The sequence below is a fragment of the Heliangelus exortis genome, chromosome 6 (genome assembly GCF_036169615.1).
Source record: "Heliangelus exortis chromosome 6, bHelExo1.hap1, whole genome shotgun sequence".
Lineage (NCBI taxonomy): Eukaryota > Metazoa > Chordata > Aves > Apodiformes > Trochilidae > Heliangelus > Heliangelus exortis.
Window position 1 is genome coordinate 4,141,138 of NC_092427.1, and position 20,708 is coordinate 4,161,845.

At 36.8% G+C, this 20,708-nt stretch overlaps 1 protein-coding gene across 8 annotated transcripts in view; it reads right to left on the reverse strand.

Annotated features, from left to right (window-relative positions):
* Positions 1-20,708, reverse strand: part of ARHGAP15 (Rho GTPase activating protein 15) — a 339,175-nt gene that overhangs the window by 100,603 nt on the left and 217,864 nt on the right. For all 8 annotated transcript variants that reach the window (XM_071746444.1, XM_071746439.1, XM_071746442.1 and 5 more), the window contains one exon: positions 5,596-5,673. In XM_071746444.1, the coding sequence (XP_071602545.1) occupies positions 5,596-5,673 (78 nt within the window). The remainder of the gene's footprint in view (positions 1-5,595; positions 5,674-20,708) is intronic.

The following is a 20,708-nucleotide window of genomic DNA, read 5'->3' on the forward strand; positions in this document are numbered from 1 at the left end:
GGGGCTCAGACATATAGTCCCAGACAGCTCATGTAATCAGTAATATTGAAAGAAAAAAAAAAAAAAATCCTAAGATTTGTTCCTCTTTTGTGATAGTTCATTGATAAAGAACATGTCAGTGCAGTTGAAGAATCCTGCTGGCTAAAGGTATCATCCTTAGCTGCTCATATGGTCCAGGCTCTTACTTGTCAATTAGATTAATCCAAGCTGTTTCAGAACAATAAATATAAGTACAGATGGAATATAAACATATTGAAGATTACTGGTTTTGACGGCTGCTGTTTATTAACTCAAAAATAATGTTGCAGTAAGGATTTTTGTTGATATTTCAAATGGAAAGGAAGAGTAAATAGGAATTAGATATTCCTTAGGAAAGGAAAAAACCCACCGCACAACAAAAACACTACTCAACCCCCCCAAAAATAAACCTACTGCACCACAACCTCCAAAACTGCCCATGGGTAATAAAAAGGCAATGATTTTACTTCAAATGCCACCTATGAGCTACCTTTAGAGAGGGGATATGGCACCTATAAACTCCAAAGACTAGGTATGGTGAAATCCATAAAATTTCCAATTACTGCTTCAGAATTTATTGTGCACATATGGAAAATAATACTTGTAAAAGAGAAAGGGGTTTGTGCCTGGTGCTGTCAATACTGTGAAGGATGGGGTGATTATAAAGCAAATTAACAATACTTTTAAATGTGCATTCACTTATCTTTCCAATTAAATCCTTGTTAAACAACTGCACAGACAGTAATGGTGCTTCTGCAAAGCACTGATCAAGACAATTTTATTGTAATTTTTACTCTGTAACAATTAATCAAGTAGGCATTTTCTTTATTATTAAATTATTTAGTTAATAAATATTCGCAATCAGTTCACATATTTGTAGTTTAAATTTTACTTTTCATTTTTATTAAGCTGACTTATATTCCAGTATATTCTTACTGAGGGAACAACAGAAACATTTTCATATTTTTTGCCAAAATGGCTTTTGTTAACCTGAGTAAAGTCAGGGCGAGGTTCAACTCACAGTTTTCCCAAATATAGTTACCAATTTGACTATTTTTGACTATCCTTTTCCATGTTCCATAAGAAATCTGCTTCTCCACAATAACATAACATTTAGCCTCTGTACAAATTCATATTTTCCCCCAACTTTGGTACATAAGTACAGTAACCAAGCCATAAAAATACAACAACTGACCTTTGGGTGGTTCGTGGTGTTTTGCAGTTACCACACGAGGTATTTTAAATGAAATAAGGGGCTGCAAAGGTCATCTGTACAGCAAATACCAAATATTTTGCAAACAAAGCATCAGATATCAAGACAATTAGGGACTCTCTTGTATTATGTATGAACCAACACTTACTGCATGAACCAATAAGCACTGAAATTTGTATTTCTATAGTTAGTTTCCCCTCGACATATATGAATTAGGATAGAATCCTAGGGTTTCAATCATTATGTTATGAAGCTTTTAGAACTCAAAGTTTGGGGTTTTTTTCAGTTAATTTAGTACTTATAAAATTGCTTGCTTGAGTTGTAGAACTGGAATGCTTTTCCAGCCACCCAGCAGATGAACACAGCAAGAATAAAGAAGCAAGCTCCTACCTCCTCTCCCAGGAAGTCTTCAGGCAGAAAACAGAGAAGGTCCTCATACCACTACATCATATTGTGCATCAACACAACAGGTTTGACCAAAGCAAGGAGCACACCACAAATTCTCTTACTTACATCCTAAGATCTTTAAGAAAGGAGTCCTCCCTTTCTCTGTTTTCCTGTCTCAGGAACATCTTGCCTCAGTATTAGCATTTCCAATCACTTCAGGAGCCCTCCCACTTCCCTCCACCTTCATATATTAGTGCCTTAATGACCCTGAGCAGCCACACCTGTGGTTCCCCACCCCTGCCCATGGGCCCAGAGCCAATTGTAGCCCCACCCTAGGGCTTTGGGCCAAAACAATTGATGTCTTCAGTAGCATCCTCATATCTTGGAGCTGCCAGCACACTTGAAATTGTTTAACAGAACCTCATCCTTTTTCTTACAGGTGTGAAATAAAAGAATGTTCTTACAGATCTCTGTACAGGCTTTAACTCACTGGGCCTTGCTTAAAATCAGAAAAAATCTCCATTTTTTTTTTTTTTATAAAATCCTTGAAGAATTACCAAGTGTCCAAAATATTTTTATTGACTCATTATTATAATTAATGTCTTCTTATTGTTCTTTTTTTTTTTTTTTTTAACTTTTCAACTAGTAGACTTAACCAATACTTTAGGAAAGCAAAAGAGGAATGGACATCACTGTCTAATATCTCTGGTTATTATAGAAGCCATAGGTTCACAGTCAGAAACATTGCATGGCTGGTAACTAAGTTTCTAAAACCAAAATTCTTTCAGTGCGTGGAGACAAAGAAAGGTACAAATTTCCTGATGTCAGTTTGGTCCAAACAACTTCTACTGCCTTGATTCAGTGATTTGAAAAATGATGACTTAGAGTTTTGAAAGTGCTGAGAGATGTTATAGCCTGGTCCTCTTATGATCAACTGATCTTTTCAGCCCTTAATGGGAAAATAAATCATAGATAAAAGATAATCCTGTTGCACAGAAGCAAAAAAGGTGTGATATCAATAGGCTTCTATAGAAGAAGAAAACTCTGTGAAAGGGATAAAGTAAATAAGGTAGTTTGTTCTGCTGATGCTCATGTTAGCAAGGTCAAAGCCTTCTTCAGGACATGTCTAACTCAAGAAATGTGGAAGAAACACAAAGTATATTCAGAGATTTAAAACAGATACAAGCTAAGTTTTTTTTATTGTAAACCCAGCCTCACCCCAAAAAATCTATAATTCCAAGGGTCTCTTAAGATGTTTCCCACTCTTATTTCTTCTTTAATAACAAAGGTGTCAACTGATAGTTTGTTTTCCTTTCGTACTCACCAGTTCTCTCATTTAATTTCTGATGCTGAAGATGACATTAACAGTATAGGAAAGGGAGCCAAAGAAAGCCTTGCTATATTCTAATTAGCAATTATTCTAATAAAAAATACTTTGATATGGCAGCCAGCCTAGAGTCTCTTCTATGATCTTTAATTTTCAATGTGATACATATTATTTATATCCTATAAATGTAGGTGTAACACAATGGCAAAGCAAGCAGGAGGAAATGGCAAAGCAAGCAGGAGGAAAGAGCCCATTAAGTCTTTAGCCCAAATAAGAACTGATTGCAGAGTCAATCTCTGCAATGTAAATAGGCTTTTTCAGAACACTTGTTTGCATTTATAATCAAATTAAACTTTAACTATAATAATAAAAAAAATCTCTATGGGAAAATCATATCTGTATAAATAATACTTTGCCACTCTTAACTACAGAGAAACAAAGGTGTAGGGATTGAATCTAGGAGGTCACAATAATTAATGAGTGAAAAAGTGATGCATGGCAATGGTGTTATTAAACATCATCCCACTGCAGAGCTTTAAATGAACAGGTTGGGAGCACTCACTGGTTTTCCAGATAACTTTTGTATGTGAAACAATCTGAAACTGCCTCCTTCTTCAGCATCCAACTGACAGGGCACAACAGGCCCTTGGGGACATCAGGTGGAGACAATTTTTGCTCTCCCAAGCACGTCAGATAAATCCAGTTTTCCCCATCTCCCCATGGTCACTCAACAGGCAGATTTCCTGCATGTGCCCCAGGTAGCCAGTGTCAGAGTGGCTTGAGTGAACCATTAACTTCTCATATATATATATATATATATATATATATATTCCTTTTTCACTGTATGAGCCTGAAGAAAAAGGTGCCTGGTTCTTTTGTGCTGTGAAAAGCCAGCTTAGACTTTTACCTAATTTTACAGTACCAGCCCATCTGGTTTAGGTGAAAACTTGAGCAGTAAAGTTAACCTCAAGTACATTAGCATTTGGATGCCGTGAGACATGATAGACAGGAGACTTTACTTTTATGGCACATTTTTTTCCTGAGCAAAGATCCTAGGCAGTGAAGAAGGACAGAAAATCCCAGTTTTCCCTCTCTGCCTCCTAACAAAATACAGTGTAGGGTTATTTGAAAGGCAAGGCACACTACATTATTAACACACAAATACTCAACAAATATAAATCTAAGGGAACCCAAGAAATGAGTCAAAGCCATGAGGCTGATGATTTATTCAGTCTCACTGCATTTACTGGCACAAATACTGATTCCTCATAAACCAGAGTTCATCCCCCAGTTTCGGCTGAAGACAAGACTGGTCTGGAGCAACTGAGGAGGTGGCAAACACCTACTTCTCCCCTGAAATATTCCCTAGAGACATGGGGAGGAGGCTTGAAGGTGAGAATATATTCTTTACATATCTCATATCTCTCAGTTTCTTGAGAATGTTTGAGTCAGAAGTCATAGTTTATGCATAGTGCTGAACTAATTGAGGAAGTTTTTCTCCAATAGCTGTCATCTCCAAAAAAAAAAAACAAAAAACCAAACCATAGAATACACAGTCTTGAGCAGTTCTGCTAATAGTCTCCAGGTAACTTTTAAAAGAATTAATAAAAAGTAGGTGAAAATGTTGCAACAGCTTCACATTCACACTTGATTAATTCAAGACTGTATAAAGTCTACAATGCAAGTCAAGATTTGGGACTTTTCCTGCTTTCTGAGAAGTTTCATTTTATTACCTCATTAAGTAGTATCAGAAGCTTCACTGTCATTGATGACATTTGCTAAATGATTAAACATGGGGATGCACAGTTTCTGCCAAGAGTCATGAACTGTTCAGAGAGGCGAATGTAGTTGTCTTTCACCTTAATTAGCTACCAATATTAGCTTCCTTACCTTTCATACTATCTATTGATCAATGTTTGATTAATTTAGGCCACATCTGTGAATAGAGTTCTGCTGAACTTGTGAAAATATGTTTGTTATATGTGGAATCTGTGGAAACATGTTCACTAAATATATACATGTTTTAAATCTCGTTCTCAAATCCACAAAATATTAATTTCTCCTCTTTTCATTTCCTGGAGTCGATTCTTTGTCTTTTTAAAATCAGTGCTAAGGCATCCTGTGACTTTGGCAGAGCCAGTACTCTACTTCTAGTATTTCCTTTTCAGATCTTTTCAGCACCTTTTTCTACTATTTGACTATTCCTGTTGTACTTTTTTTTTTTGTTTAACTTCCAACATCCAAACAATCTGCTATATTTCCTTTTATTTTTTTTTTAAATCTTTTTTGTTTTTGTTTCCTCCTCTCACTTTGACTTTTCAGGTTCTACATATGCCTTGATTTTTGCCACCTTATTTTATGATTCATTTCCTCCTTTTTTTTTTTTTTTTTCTTTTTTTTTTCTCTTCTCTTTGTTTGCTTGCTTCTCATCTCCTGTTTAACTACAATTTTCCACTGCTTACTCTGCTGTTTTTCCTCTCTCCTAGCTGACATTTTCCTCGGCGCAATATTTTTCTACCTTCCCTTTCCTCTCTTTTCCAAAACACAGCTCATCGTTCTATGCCACTAATGTATAGCAGATTCTGAAATACTGTCATCTGAGACAGTTAAGCACTAAACAAAACATTACCAGGGTGGAGGAATCACTTACCCTGATTGACAACAAATCGTAACTTCTGTATTGTTGCCAGATTGCCGCTAACTCTGTATATTCCATCAACATCTAGACCTGAAAGAGAAACACATATTTCATTTTAGATCCTAGAAGTATTTTTCTTTGGATGTCTGTCGGGAAGCCAGGGGTGCCCTAACAAGTCTGAGGAAGAGCAATGTGATGAACGACTGAAAAATAATCCACCTGACAACAAAAGTGCCTCCTCCGTGGTTAAAACAATGATGAGAAATAAAAGTGGTAGATTAACTTAAGTGAATACAAAACACCTAACTATAGTTATCTTGTAATTCTGTCAACAGAATATAGTTCTGCAGGGGTATTTGAGTGTGGCAGGAAAGGAAGAGTGGATTCCCTCTCGTGCTTATAGAGAAGGGCTGTATGGGAGAGGCAAGCCCTGCTCAAACGTTGAGGGGGGGAGTGTGTGAGTTATATTAATAGTGCTGGGGAAACTTCTCAGTCTGGGGGCTGAGTTTTTCAGACGTGAATTTCTGAGAGTTTGACCTTTCTGAAAATAAAGCAGTGAGATGCCCACTCTGAAATCATGACGTGCGTGAGACTACACAAAACTACCCTTTCTCTACTATATTCTTCATAGCAGATCTGACAAGTTGAAGATGAAATTAAATATCCCAAATAGCATATGCCCTGGAGTACATTTCTTCATTAATATAGGCCATTCTTTTCAAGGACAACCTGACAGTCTTGTTTCTCCCTGCATATCTACTCAAGGTTTATCTTCTAGGTGAAACTAGATGTCATACTCCCTTTTGTGACATATTATCTCCTACAGCAAGCTCTGCTGATATGACTGTTTAAAATAGCACTCCCAGCCCTGGTTGCATAGCTGTAGCATTTCAAAGCACATGGGAACTGCTCTCCTTTCCTGGGAGAATTCGCTATTGTGCAACCAGGAACGAATCTGCATGCTTAAAAATTGAAAACACTAAACTCTTCTTTGTCAATTCATGTTTAAAACTTGCAAGTACATAAGAAGCTAAGAGAATCTACACAGAACAGGTTTGGGTTTTTTTTTTTAATGCTAGTCATCACTTGGAACACAAGTTTTAATTAGCTTTTGGCAAGCAATTTCAGAGAAAGCCTTTCTCTTGGAAAACACGGATTTGCTAAAACCAAAACTTTCCAGGAAATATTTCCTAACAGTGTATCTAGGGGTAATTTTAAAAAATTTTCCAATTCAGGGTGGGAAAAAAAGGAAAAAGTGAAACTATACAAAAGAGTGAAACCAATTGTAGAAGCCCAGAAACCCAGCTGTAACAGAAATAAGCTTGAAGCTCAAGTCCCTATTTCAAAGATACTTGCATCATGCCTTGGGAGATGAGTGTCATAGCCAGTGGACTCAACAGCTTGGAGGTATCCCTCATAGATCTTGAAACATGTTGGGAGATTTACTTTTCTTTTTGATGCAGACTGAAACCAAATAAGGCCTTTTGTTTGTTTGCTTGCTTATTTTCTCTCGCTATAAAAAAACAGTTTTTATTTTATGTCTATCCTGCTAGGAACATCCTTATTTAGTTTACATTTTTTTAAGTATTTTTTTAAATGAATTACAATTCTGTATCTATGTCTTTTATTAGACCTTTTTTTCTGCCCTGCACCTGTGGGTGTCCTGCAACATAATACTGGGAGTAGTGATTAATTTCAGGAAGATCCCCTTTGGTTACTGAGGGATAAAGAAGAAGTTTATTTAAGAGAAAACAAAAAGGATTTGGTAATCAAGAACACTTGGAAGTTATCCATCTACTGGATATATAACATATGAGCAAATGGAAATTACTAAAATGTTTAAGTAATGCAATTCTATCCTAAATCTGAAGAGTTTCATTCTGTTTTAGTAAGGGGAGAGTGAGTGAGCAAGAGTAATACCCAGCATAAAAATGTGGGACTCTTGTGGTAAGGGATTAAGGATTGCATCATGTAAATTGAACTCCAAACAAGAAAGTAAAGAGGAAAAATAAAACAAACAAACAAACAAACAAACCCCAAATCAGAATGTTAACTTTTGTTGAAATCTGGCTCAATTAAATTCTTAACCTTTTTGCATTTATGGAAGTGAAGGCTGTACATGCCACTCTGGGTCAAATAGCAATGGCTCACATTGATATCATTGATTTGGAACCTGCATGAATTATCCAGATAAAGTGACAATTACAAACTGTGTTTTAAAATGGTGGATATTGCATCTTGCAAAAATCATCTGCAGTATTCAAGTGTATTATTATTGTTATAAATGCACTTTAGTCCAGAAATGAGGTCTGATTAGCATTTCATTTGGAAACTATACATGGCAACGAGAAAAAAATAAAAATAAAAATCCAAGAATACAAAGCCAATTATAGTGTTCACGTGCCACCAACTTTCTGCTGCAAGAACTTTGAAAGTTAAGCCAAACCAAACCAATGCAAATTGGTGGATTTGGACATCCTTTTCATGACCACATTATCTTAGCTGGATTGTTAACAGCTTATTTTGGAAAATCCAATTAGGCACAAAAGAGAAAGAGAGAGAAATATATCTTTATAGGCCTAATATCCTGATTCTGTGAACAATTTTCAAAGCAAATTCACTTTTAAGAGCACCTCTATCAAGAATAAAAACATCCCTGCACTGCTGTCAGTGTTTCTTCGTGGTAGGCTATAAATACTTAGGGAACAAGATGAAACAAAAGCCTTTCAGAGTTTCCTATCTGGTGCTGGCATTTAAGTATAGTGGTAAGGGACGTTTTAGAAAAATAGTCATTGTAATAAAGCCCAACTGTTTTTCACTCTAGGATGAGCTCCTTGTCTTCTGGAATGGGGTTTATCAGGGAAGAAACACTGGATTTTGTCCTAGAGAAGAGTAAGTATTTTAGTTGCTTTGTATCCTAATCTCTGATGTTGTTTTAATGAGAAACATGAAAAAAGGATAGGCCTGTTGTTAGAAATGACAGCTAGAAGTGTGATGACTTCAGTATTTTGACCCTAAAGTTTGTAACGGTATAAAATACATAGGAAAAGCACTTAGTCAAGAAAACATCTGTTTAGTTGTCAAACTACTGGAAAATTTGGACTATTTTTATTTTTAAAAACCCTACAACTATCCCTGATGAGAAAGTTAAAAGGCAACTGAACTTAAGCTTGGTTGAGATCCATAAAAAATAGCGAACATTACGTTGACTCTGCAGAACTACACAAAGGCTGTTAGAACACCTATTTAAGAACACTTTTTGCACTTCTGCTTCTAACCAAAATGGAAATAACCATGGGTGAAGGTTAGTGTCAGATCCACTAGAAATATGCGCTGGAACCAAGTAGTGCAGAGCATTAAAAACACAGGAGAAAGTGAGAGCTTTCTGTTGTATTTATCCAAACTTATATTTTTAAAAATCAGAGTTCAATATTGGTTGACGTAGTTCTGATGCTTTATGATCTGGCTTGATGGAAATGTTCTCATTAGTTCCTTTCTTGTGCCCAAATCACATTGCATTCCACCTAAGCCTAACATATATTTGACAATACCTTCAAATTGGATTTGACAACATCCTCAAACATAATATAAAAGGAAATTCTCTCTGTGCAGGGGGAGGGGAGTGGTGCTATACAGAAATTTGCCTCTGTTTTTTAACAAGATTTAGAATTTGCAACTTACATTTTTCAATGCTATAGGTAACTTCCTGCACAGAAACCCATGAAACATTTACAATTAATGTATCCTGAAATAGGTGTGGTCCCCAGGCCTGGTAGGAGTTTTGTAAAAGAAACCATCATGCTGGATTCAACAACAAAGTGAAGTACAAACTTGAAGAAAGGCATTCTTTAGTTAGTCCTTTCATTTAAAATCAGTTATGTTCAGGGCAAAAATATTGTATTTCAAAGGAGCCTATTATGCCTTCCCATAAACAGAAAGATCATACGTTTTAAAACTAAAGTATCATTATGTAATCAAGCTGTTGTATTATAAACTATTTTGTGGGCTCAGATGCCCAGGGCTATCTTTACAAATATTTAAGAGGTCATTATCAGGGTATGTTCTCCCTAAAACTATAATTCTTTCCTCCTGTTTTCATATGCATCTTACCATAAATATCTGATATATAAACAATTTCTTGAAAGTTTACTAAGGGCACAAAAGTGAGGCATTAAGGCATTTAAAGAAGCAGAAATGCACAGATGTAGCAAATACACAAATGTCAAGATAATCTCTCTGTTGAGAAAACCACCACAAAACAAGGTGCCACAAAATAAAGTTTCAAAAAAAGGATCAATATTTGTGTCCTGAAAGAAGGAAAATCAGGAAGAGTAGCAAAAAAAAAATCTTACATATTATAATTTCATTAAAAATACTCTATCTGAATAGGGTTACCAAAGGTACCCAGAGTTTCAGGTGGATGTGCAACAAAAAAAATCTTTTTGTTTGACACCATGGAAACCAGCATGGAAAATGATAAGCATGAGTTACACCCCAGAAAGAGAAAAACAAAAATAGAGGTTTTAACAGCAAACAGGGGACGTATGGATGTAAAATGCACGGTACAGAGGTGGTATGAGCTGAAGATACTTGAACCAGCAAACTTGGTACACAGCTTGATCAGATTGGGCTTTAAAGGAACACCAGATCCTTTTGAACATAAGGCTGTCTGCACTCATCATGGTTGTCAATGTTGTTGACATCTCTATCCTGCTTTTTGATGTGGTGTTGGGTGGGGTTAGGCATGCCCTAAAGCTCCCTGAGCGGGGCTGGAGGTTTGAAACTGGGATTTGCTCTGCTCTGCTGGAAAAAAAACAACTTCTCTTTTGATCATCAGAACTATCCACTTCTCGTACTCCTCCCATCAAAAGATCACATTCATGAGACTGAAAACAACAGCCCAGCTAACATCTGATATGAAAACAGGTCCCATCCCTAGTCCACAGAAGTTAATCATCTTCTGTGGAGGTGCGTGCCAGATTGTTCTACCAGACAAGGATGAAGAAACCTAAGAGGCCAAAGAGTGGATGATACTGGAAGTCAATAGGAAGAACAATGATATAATCACAGTCACAAAAAAAAAAAAAAAAAAGTCAGTTTCCACTTATTGGTGCTCAGAATTTACATTTGTCTCTTGTTTGCACATAAAATATAAAGAAATATTTGGAAATAACAAAGACTGGAAAGAGTGGGAGAAGAGCTATTCTGATATTGTAAAAGCTGTTAAGAGGGCTGCACTTGCAGACTGGCTAGACTGACCTCAGTCCCAGACAGTGTACTTAAATAATTAATTCAGGACCCTATGAACAAAGAATTCACGGCAAAACATAATTAATTCCAACCAGCATGGTTTCAGGAAAATCAGGACCTTGACTAGCAAACTTGTTGCATTTTTTTATAGGATTGGATTTTTGACAGGTCTGGTTGAGAAAGGCAGTGGTGTTGAAATGGTATGTTTGGCTTTCCATGAGGCCTTTGACTTAGTACCACACGACACTTTGATTAAAGCACTTGCATTTTATGGAATTAACGGGGCATATATTACATGATTAAAAACTGGCTCAATGACAGAACTAAAAATGTGGTAATTAATGGGAGATATCAGTTAACAGGGTTGTAACTGGCAGAACTCTCAGTCCAGTGCCATCTAATACCTTTCTCTGAGATGTGGACAATGAGAAGGAAAATCTCTGTTTGCAAAGTAAGCAGATGACACAAAGATCAGGGAGAGATTGAATAACAGTGAGGACAGGTAAAATTACAGAAGGTCTGAACTGCCAACTTAAATGGTCACAGTTTGGTAAAGTAAGTTTTTATACAGAGAAACACAGGGTACATCCAGCAGTCTGGCTGTGTGGTTACAAAGGACTTGAAGGTTCTTTTAGTTAATTAGCTGAACATGATATCTTATGTCAGTGTACAGCAAAGATGATAAACCTGATCCCTTCAGTTACAGAGAGAAGGATCAGACAGAAAGAAGGAAGAGATTGCAGCTCTTCAAGCACAAAAAATAGGATGTCCAGTAAAGCACTGTGCTTCACATCAAAGCAGGTAAAAGGAAAGATAAAAATATATGATTAATTTCTTCATATTAGAGAGAGAAGTAAGAGTTGTCCTCTCCACTGGTACTTTTCACATGGTTTGTGTGTACTGGACTCATAACCAGCACTGCCCAGCTGCAGGACACTTGACAGCCAAGCCTGAATTCAAGGTTCCTTGAAGATTTTCTTTACTCTATCAGTGGAAATCCAACAGTGCATCAGAATTCAGTCAAGACAGAGATGGTGGAGGAAAGAAAGGAGAGAAGAAATTGTATTAGTTCTGAACAAGCTAAGGAATTACTCTGTAGGAGGTATCTGACATGAGGTTTGGTGGTTCTCTTTAGGAAATTAGTTAACAAGAAATAATTTTATGTTTGACTGAAGTAATATCAAGAAGATGAGGGGCATTCCTACATAAAAAGAGAATCTCATTTTTTCTCGTAGTAATAACTTCAAGATGTAATGAAAGGAGGAAAACTTGACTAAGAACTTATTGTTTTTGAGACCCTGTAGAAACTGTTTAATGGAAGCAATTACAACACTGAATATGAGCATTGCATACTGAGTAAAAAGTAACAAGTGTATATGATGGATGATATACTTTATCGTGTTTCATAGCACTTGATGGCAGAATTTCCACTTAGATATTTATACACAAATAAATAAAGGTATTGACAATACAAAGCAAGTGCAATTTAAACCAGTACACAGTTCACTGCCATGCAGGGCTGCTGTTGGGTGCCTGAATCAAGCTTGCTCTGCCTTCATCTTCTTCTCTATTGTGTTGCACTGGTTTTGTCATTCAAGAAGTTTTCAGTTTAAAAGCCCCAGGAACAACAGGATTTACTCTGGAGGCTCCCAGTAAAAAGAAACAAGACTCAGCTTAGAATCTGTGTATTCTGAGTGACACCATTGAACGTGCAGTGCCTTCCCTGTAATTCTGCCCTTACCTCCAATCTATACTTTTGCCATTCTGATTCTGATTCTGCCAATCTATACATTTGCCATAGTCCCATTTCTTGCAGTGAAACAAAGTGACCTCATTGCTTTCCCCTGTATTTTCTTTTAAACATTGGCTGGGATGATTGAGATTCAGGAATGTGGGAAAATGGATTCCCAAGCCACGTCCATCCCCTTTAATTCTGAGCTGTAATTTTTGGCTTGGCTTGAATCACAGTCATCACATTTCAGTCTGAATCTCTCTGTAAAGTGATCTTTCTTAAACATTTCTTTCACTCATCATGGGATCAGAAACAAAGTCATTCGAGTCTTTCAGCGAAACACTTACAAACGTCTTTTTACAGCGACTCAGAAGAGCTGAATTTCCTTTAAAAATGTTTGAAAAAGAGGAGGTTTTCATTGCTTGATTGTCCTCTTTGTGAATCTTGTCATCTGTATGCCATGAGCTACAGCTATTTTAATCTGTTTTTGTTTGCAATCCATTTGGTGTCCGCCCAAGAAAATGCAGGTGATTCTAATTAACTTACTGCTGAAGATGTGGAAAAATCTCAATTGTGCTACAGAAAATTATACACTTTAAAACCTTCCCTCTATTATTTATAACGGCTTATTAATGAAAATGATTACATGAATACATTTACCACCTGATTCAGCTTTGTTCACTTTTTAAATCAACAAGGTTTATGCTGAAGGGGAAAAATCCCTACCAAATACAGACCTCAAGTACACACACCAGTTCCCTGGTTTAAATGGAATGGCAGTTTAAAAGGAAATGACATTGTCTTACTTGATGCAACACAGTATAATATCTGAAATTACCAAATGTTTGGAATTAGCCATCCTCTCTCTGTAACACATTAGTATTTAATTTTGTGGATGTTTATTTCTTTTTTGTTTGCTTGTTTGTTTTCTCTTTTAATGCCTCCTTCACCACTCGTATTTCCTCTCATTTGCTGAAGTTACTGCTGCTCACATGTGAGTCAGTAGTTTCATTCTGAAATAGTCTTAATTCATCTAAAATAAAATAGTTTGGGTTGTTTTGTTTGGTTTTTTTGGTTTTTTTTGGTTTTTTTTTTTGATTCTCTGCTATTTTATCAAGTATACCTTTTTCCTCTGATTGTCCAAAGGGTCTTTCAGGAGTATCAGGAATCTTTAAAAGCTCCATCAACTCTTTTGGGATATGATCAGATTCACGGCCCCACAGCAGCTCCTAATTCTTACCTGCCTGGCACTGTGGCCATAATACACTATGTGTATTAATCTGGGCCACACAATACAAACTGTGATAGTCTCACTTAAATGTGATGACAATGTGGACAATGCAGTTTGTTTTGAGGAGGATGAAAGCCTGAATTAAGGTTATCAAGTTAGGAGATGCTGATGATGGAAAAAACCTCAGCCACTGTGTGACATGCTCAGAACAGCTGGGGATGTAATGTGGAGGGTGGGCGAGAAGAGAGCCAAGGTATTTTGTATATTCAAGAAATATATACAACATTGCCATCTCTTATATCCCAGCTGTGCCTGTTAACTTCTGGAAACATGTAGAGCTCAGCAATAAAGCATACTTGACTGATATTTACTGCAATGTGCATTATAAGACATTTTCTGTCACACATTATGTTCTGAAAGAGTTAAGTAACATGAAAAATAGGGGCTCGAGATTATATCTGTCATGGATGAAAATACTACATTTATGCCTCATTGTAATCCATTCATTGGTTTATGGACCCCAAGCCCTCCAGGGAGTGTCACAACTCCACATGATACTGCTGAGAGCTGTATTTTGCTTTTGGATTTCTGATTTAGCTGAAAGAAGTTTAAAAACACATGTAGCCTGACAACTCCCCATTGGCTGCACAGCTGAGGAGGGTCAAGAGCATAAACTATTCCAGCAAAAGCCAGCTGTAACTTATGCTCACTAAACTGGCTGAAGCTCTGCCTGCTGCAGACAGTAGCATACCAGAAATTTATGCATTTGGCTAAATCCTCCCACTTTGGTTGAAACGTGTTTCATTTGGGGATCCATCATCACCAACACCATGCCCGTGTTTTTTGAGCAGCATCAGAATTCCAAGAAAATTGCACTTGGGGTGGGATCTGACTTCCCTCTTAGGACTAGAGAGGGCCACTGACATCAGTAGGAGCTGTGGTTAGAAGCTATGGGGTAGATACAATTCTCCAAACATCTCTTACTCCCCATGCTGATTTTAAAGAGAATTTAGTGCACAGTAGGGACAAATCTTTTCCCATCTTTCACAACAGTGAGAGATTAAATTAGTTTCAGTAATATCCCCTCCCCATCCTAACAAGTACTGCTGCTTATTGGACTTAAGATAGTTGGAAGTGGAAGAACTCCACATTTGGGCATGCATCAGCCAAAATATGTCAGGGGTTTGTATTTCCTGCACTGCAGCATCTTAGCTTGGCAAAGAGATTTTTTTTTTTTTCTTTTTTAATTAATAGTGAATAAGATAGGAAATTTAGGCTGGAATGGGGATATTTAGAGCTGAAAGTCACAGCATAGCTTCTTCCATCATTTCTGGTTTTGGAGAGGAGTCCAGATAGGCCCAATACTCGGGTCCATAGAACAGATCTGGTTTTCACTTGGCATCCTGAAGCCATGCTCTGTTCAAGTTTGGTTGTCTCAAGGTTGTCTACCTTGTCTTCAGGGCTGGGTCCTCCATTTGTGGGCATTTCCCACAGCTCTTGGGCATTGCTGGGGAGTGGAAGCAAATGCAGTTTAACTGTTCCAGTTCAACAATGGTTAAAGAAACACCAGTGAGGCACTTGATAGGACTTGTTTTCTTGCATGACACAGAAGGCTGGATCTGTTCCTTACAGTCAGCAATTAGACCAGCTCAGTTCTGGATTTCTAACAGAAGGAATGTGCAGAACCCTGCTCTAAAAATGGAGTCTGGGCTCTCATGTACAGTTGGTAACATTCTTTGCTTATTCATTTCACATTGGAGGCATCCATCTTTGTATTTGCTTTTTCTCTGCTAATTGGGAGAAAACATTTAAAAATTAGATTCTTAATGTCTAATGTCTAAGACATTTATTAATGTCTAAATGTCTAAGGCACATTATCAGACACCTTTGCGTGTTACAGTCCATGCCTGAGAGGAAAATTCAGAGGCTCTTTTGGAAGATAAGTATCCATATGGCTATCTAACACCAACTTACTGAATTCTTAGCATTGCATATCTTTCTGACATATAAACAGGATAATACAAAGAAGGTTGTGCATATGTATATCAATAGATAACTTTTACTTTAATAATATCTTTCCCAGTATACAGTGTGCACATTTACAGACCTAATAATGATTAAAATAATGGGATTTGACTGAATGTTCTTACAGCTCCTTTTGTGTGATAAACCTCTAGTCTAATAAGTGAGCAAAGTTTTCTGGCTTTTGCAAAAGTCATATTTAGTGTTGTGAAAGTGTGACATTAAGAAGTACTGTGTAAAAAGCCAGAAACATTAATTTTAATATGGTGCAAACCTATCATGCTTAGATTATTTCCACCCTAGCTGCAGGACTATGCAGTTATATATGCTTGTTTTGGTTTTATTCCTGTAATTCCCATTACATTTACTGCGGCCAAACAGGTCTGAGTAACTCAAAAGCTTTTTTTTAATGCCTCCATTTAATTTGGGCAAAATCAGAGCCATCACCAAGGCAACATTCAGCAAAAAAAATGTAGTGAAGATATCTACAGAAACCATAAAAATCCTGAACTAGGTTAAAAAGAATTAAGTACCAAAACTTAAGAGACTAGCACGTGCTTCACTACTTTGACAAAAGCAATTCCACAGTTTTCATTTTATGGTTTGACATGAATACCAGGGTAAACTACATTCAAATAGCACAAAACTTATGTATGAATTGCTCAGGAACTCCTGAAAAGAGGTTGTTGAAGTAAAGTCTGAAATGGAACAAATTGCTTTATACTTTGAAAGAAAGTAAAAAAAAAAAAAACCCAAAACTAAAATACCCACTATGAAATAAAAACAATAGAACAGCAACATAACTGCAACATGAAGAAATACAGAAAAACAGTAAACTTCTGATAAGAAAAAGCCTGGTTTCTGGCAATAAAATGCACTGGGTATCTCTTAGCTGAATTTTGAGTGAAGTAAATGCGTAAGTATGAGTATCATTTGATATTTTCATGCAAGATAATTATTTTAAAATTTGAAGCTATGGGAAGAATTTTGATTTGAATCATTGTCTTTGTATCCTAATGCTGACTGTGACACAGAATGATGTAAGGAAGGTAGAAATCCAATCTCATCCCTTTTACTATGGTTCACACAGACTCTCTGGTATTTCTGAAGGCTTGGAAAGGCAAAGTTGGCATAGAGTGTTTTCCATATCTAATTTCCTTCTTTGGCAAACATTCCAGTATTTATTAATGACATTTACTATAGAGACATCCAAGACAGTTGCAAGGTTTCTGACACAGACTCTTACTGTAAGCTGTGCTTTTTGTGTTTTTAATGGATGACATATCAACATAGCAAAAGTGCAGCTGAAATAGAGATAATAAAAGAAACCATTGTCAACAAAATATAGTGTGCAAATTCAGAAACTTTTCAAACCTCAATACATCATGAATCTTTGGAAAGAATCTGAAAAGATGATGGCTTTGCTCAGTGATGGTAGAAGTGCTCCTGTGCAAAAAGCTCCATCCTGAGATCAGTGCTATTTATGACCAGGCTACTCCTACAGGTCACAGATCAAGGCACTGAATAAAGCTGTTTATTAGTCTCTCTCTTTTACTGGAAAAGTATGAAAACCTGACTTCCTATAGAGCATCCTTCCAGCATCTTCCACCTTGCTGACTGGATTCAAGTCTGGCTTACAGATTTTGTTTTCAGCAGTTAAGAGTAGATGCTCAGATTGTTCACTGTTAAGTTTATAGTCTAAGTGAAAGCAGTTTTCAATAGAAGAGGTGTATCTTATCTTTCTACTAAGGTTTATTAAAAGTATGTAACACCTGATAATTTAACACCGACTGAGTGGCTGCTAAATTTCTCCCTCTCTCTGTCTCCCTGTCTCACCCACACACATCTACACACAAGCAGAGGAATGCTTCTTGACTGCCAAAATATGTGCCAAGATTTTGTTCACTTTAATCTCAATCATATGAGTTAGAGAACCATGAAACAAAGTTTCTACCAACTATGCTGACAGATTTTTAGTTCTAGCAGCTCCACAGGGCATCACTACGAGATACTTTTCTTATTAAAGATTTCTGAGCTGATCAGTTTTCCATTTAAGTCAACATGAGCAGTATCACCATAAAGAACTCAACACTTGCTAACTGATACCATACACTCATCAAAATAATCTCATTTCTAAGTAAACAAGAAGTTGTGGTACCTCCAGCACCATTGTGTGGCTACTGCTGGCACAGGAAAGCCATTTGGTGGCAGCTACTTTGGTGTGTTATGTCACGTAACACCATGTCAGTTCAGGACTGACAAATCTAAACATATGGTTTGAAATACTGGAGGAAATTTTTTCCTGGGAAGAAGGAGGGAAGAGGCATGAAATAGCCTCTTCTGAGGACTTTCTTATTTTCTGAGTGAAGACATCTCAAGGAAAACTCCTCACCTTTGGAGAGGTCCATGGTGTTTTTAAGAGCCTCGGTGTAACCTGTAAATGGCCCATGACACCATGAGACAACTGAACAAGCTCTTGGGCTTCGTTTTTAAATCTTGGGATGAAACTTAGATATTTACATTTCTGATCAAAATACATAAAGGTCGATCTGACAAAATTATGAAGAATTTCCTTAACTGTAAGAAACAACCCTTGACCACAAAATAGTTCTATCCAGGTTCTTGAAGAGAAGGCTCCATCTCTCCATCTGCTTTAGTGGGCAGTGGCTAGTATCAGTGAAGCAGGAATTATAGAAAGAAATAACCCATATCCATTATAAAGTAAGATGAATATGAGAAGGCAGTTTCTAATTGCAAGACCTGCTTCCCAAGAATTTCAATTATTTGAAATGCATCATTTCTGATTAAAAAAACCAAACCAAAAAAAAAAAAAAACAACAACAAACAAACCAAGTTGCATGAAGGAATCAGGAGGAAGAGAGACCTGAATCAGACTGACCGGAGCTACTCTGGATCCAAGTGATAGGGTTCTGTTGTGTTATGAAACAAAATGGCCACATTTTGCTCTCATTTACATATATGCCATTCCTCCCAAAGCAGGAAGCATTGTCTGAGTGAAGACAAAAATAAGTTGGTTTTCTGTATAATTACATTCATGGGCTGTGAGGATCCAGATGACAATAAAGCAGCATGCTATGTGAATATACAACTGGAGATCTCTGAAAGATTTGTTAATTCCTTGGGGCTGTGTCATGCAGTCAAGTGAGGGACAATTCTGTTACTAGATTGCTGACCATATCGGTTTCATAAATTTAGGGGAGTAAAATGAGCTGAAAAATCCTCACTTAAAGAAGTGAAAGCCTTAAGATAAAGCCTCCTTTTTAAGCTGCCCTCTGCCTTGCTCCTGGAGCTTTCTGTTCGTACAATTTCTCTCACTTAGGTATCAATCCCATTAGACTGCTATATTATATGGTTAAAACATTGATGTAACACAAGCTGCTACAGCAAATAATTGAAGTAATAAAATACAACTGCAGTTATTTGCTCTCTTTGCAGGCAGAAAAAAGGAGACAGGGTTTTTTTTTTTACACTGACCCCATAGTGTTGCATACAGACAGCAAAACTTTTATGTCTTGTCTTTAATTGCTGCAAAACTTTTTTGAAAAAAATATAGTGCAGTAATTTTTTTTTTTTTCCATGGGAAGAGCAATTATTCTGCATTGGGGAATTATGCCTTCACAATTTTATTTAAAAACTTTATTTTTAAGCAACAGGAATGTTGAAAGAATCTGAAACTACAGCTACCTTTTTTTTCCCCCCAAAGGAACTTGTTGGACTTAATTTTTTTTATTATTATTATTATTTGTGTGTGTTGAACATCCCCTCTAGGCTAAGACTCATTCTGTCAAGTGTTAGCCCAAAGTGTTCTATTAATGGCTGAACTGTAAAGCCTGACTAAATGGGGCTTGCAATGGAAATACTGCCAGCTCCATGTCTGGGATGGCATGTGAACTGTGCTACGGCATAGTGCCTCATATCCTCAGTTTATTCAGGAGGAAAAGAGGATTTTTTGTATCTATCCTTTTATCTTTTGCATGGCTAGGAGGTGGATACCCTCATGTGTGAGCTTCCCTGAATCTGATTCTGACTGAGGAGGTATGTCAGGACCTTCATTTTCTCTTTGGCACAGAGAAAGCACCAGAGACAGTCAGCTGGCTTTAAATTTATTGAGACTTTTTTGTTTCAGCCTGTACACATGTCAACTGCTTGATTTACAAAGTATATTAACATTATTTCAATATCGAGAAAATGTTGTTTGATTCTTTTTTATTTCGCAGGTTAAGTGGTTTATTTTATTTATTAGGCCTATTGAAAAAGATTTTATGGAAAATTCTGAAGACAAAATGCCCTGTTTCCTTCTACACGTTCACTAATAGATATATTATACAATGCTAGAAAAAGGCAAAAGGCCAAACTCATCTCTGGTGTAATTCCAGTAAAAGCAATAAAATTACACAAGGCATGAATTTGGCCCAGGCATTGTAAATGTTACTCTGGTGCACACTGAGTGTCTGCTTGTTGTTACTGGCAGGGTTTAGGATACAAATCCCCATTTTTTTCATAGAAATGGATACATTGCTCTGGAACAGATTAATCAATGAAGCAGGTATACGGTAACTATGAAAAAGAGAGAAACTGGTTCAAATGCCTGCCTTTTTTCCTGGCTTTTTCTACCTAGCTTCCCATCTCTGATTTCTACATATTTAAAAGATATATTTATTCTCACTTTTGTAAATTGTCATTGCAAGGCTTTTTTTTTTTTTTTTTTACTGCTGTTGTCTCCTTTTCTCTCATTTGTCTTGTATGCCCTTCCGTGATGTTTCCTGTTGACACTTCTTGATATTTTTTCTAACTCAGAATGTGGCTTTCTAGCAGACACAGAGGCCCCAGAGTGAATACCCTTCAGAGCCAATTCTGACTTGGACCTTG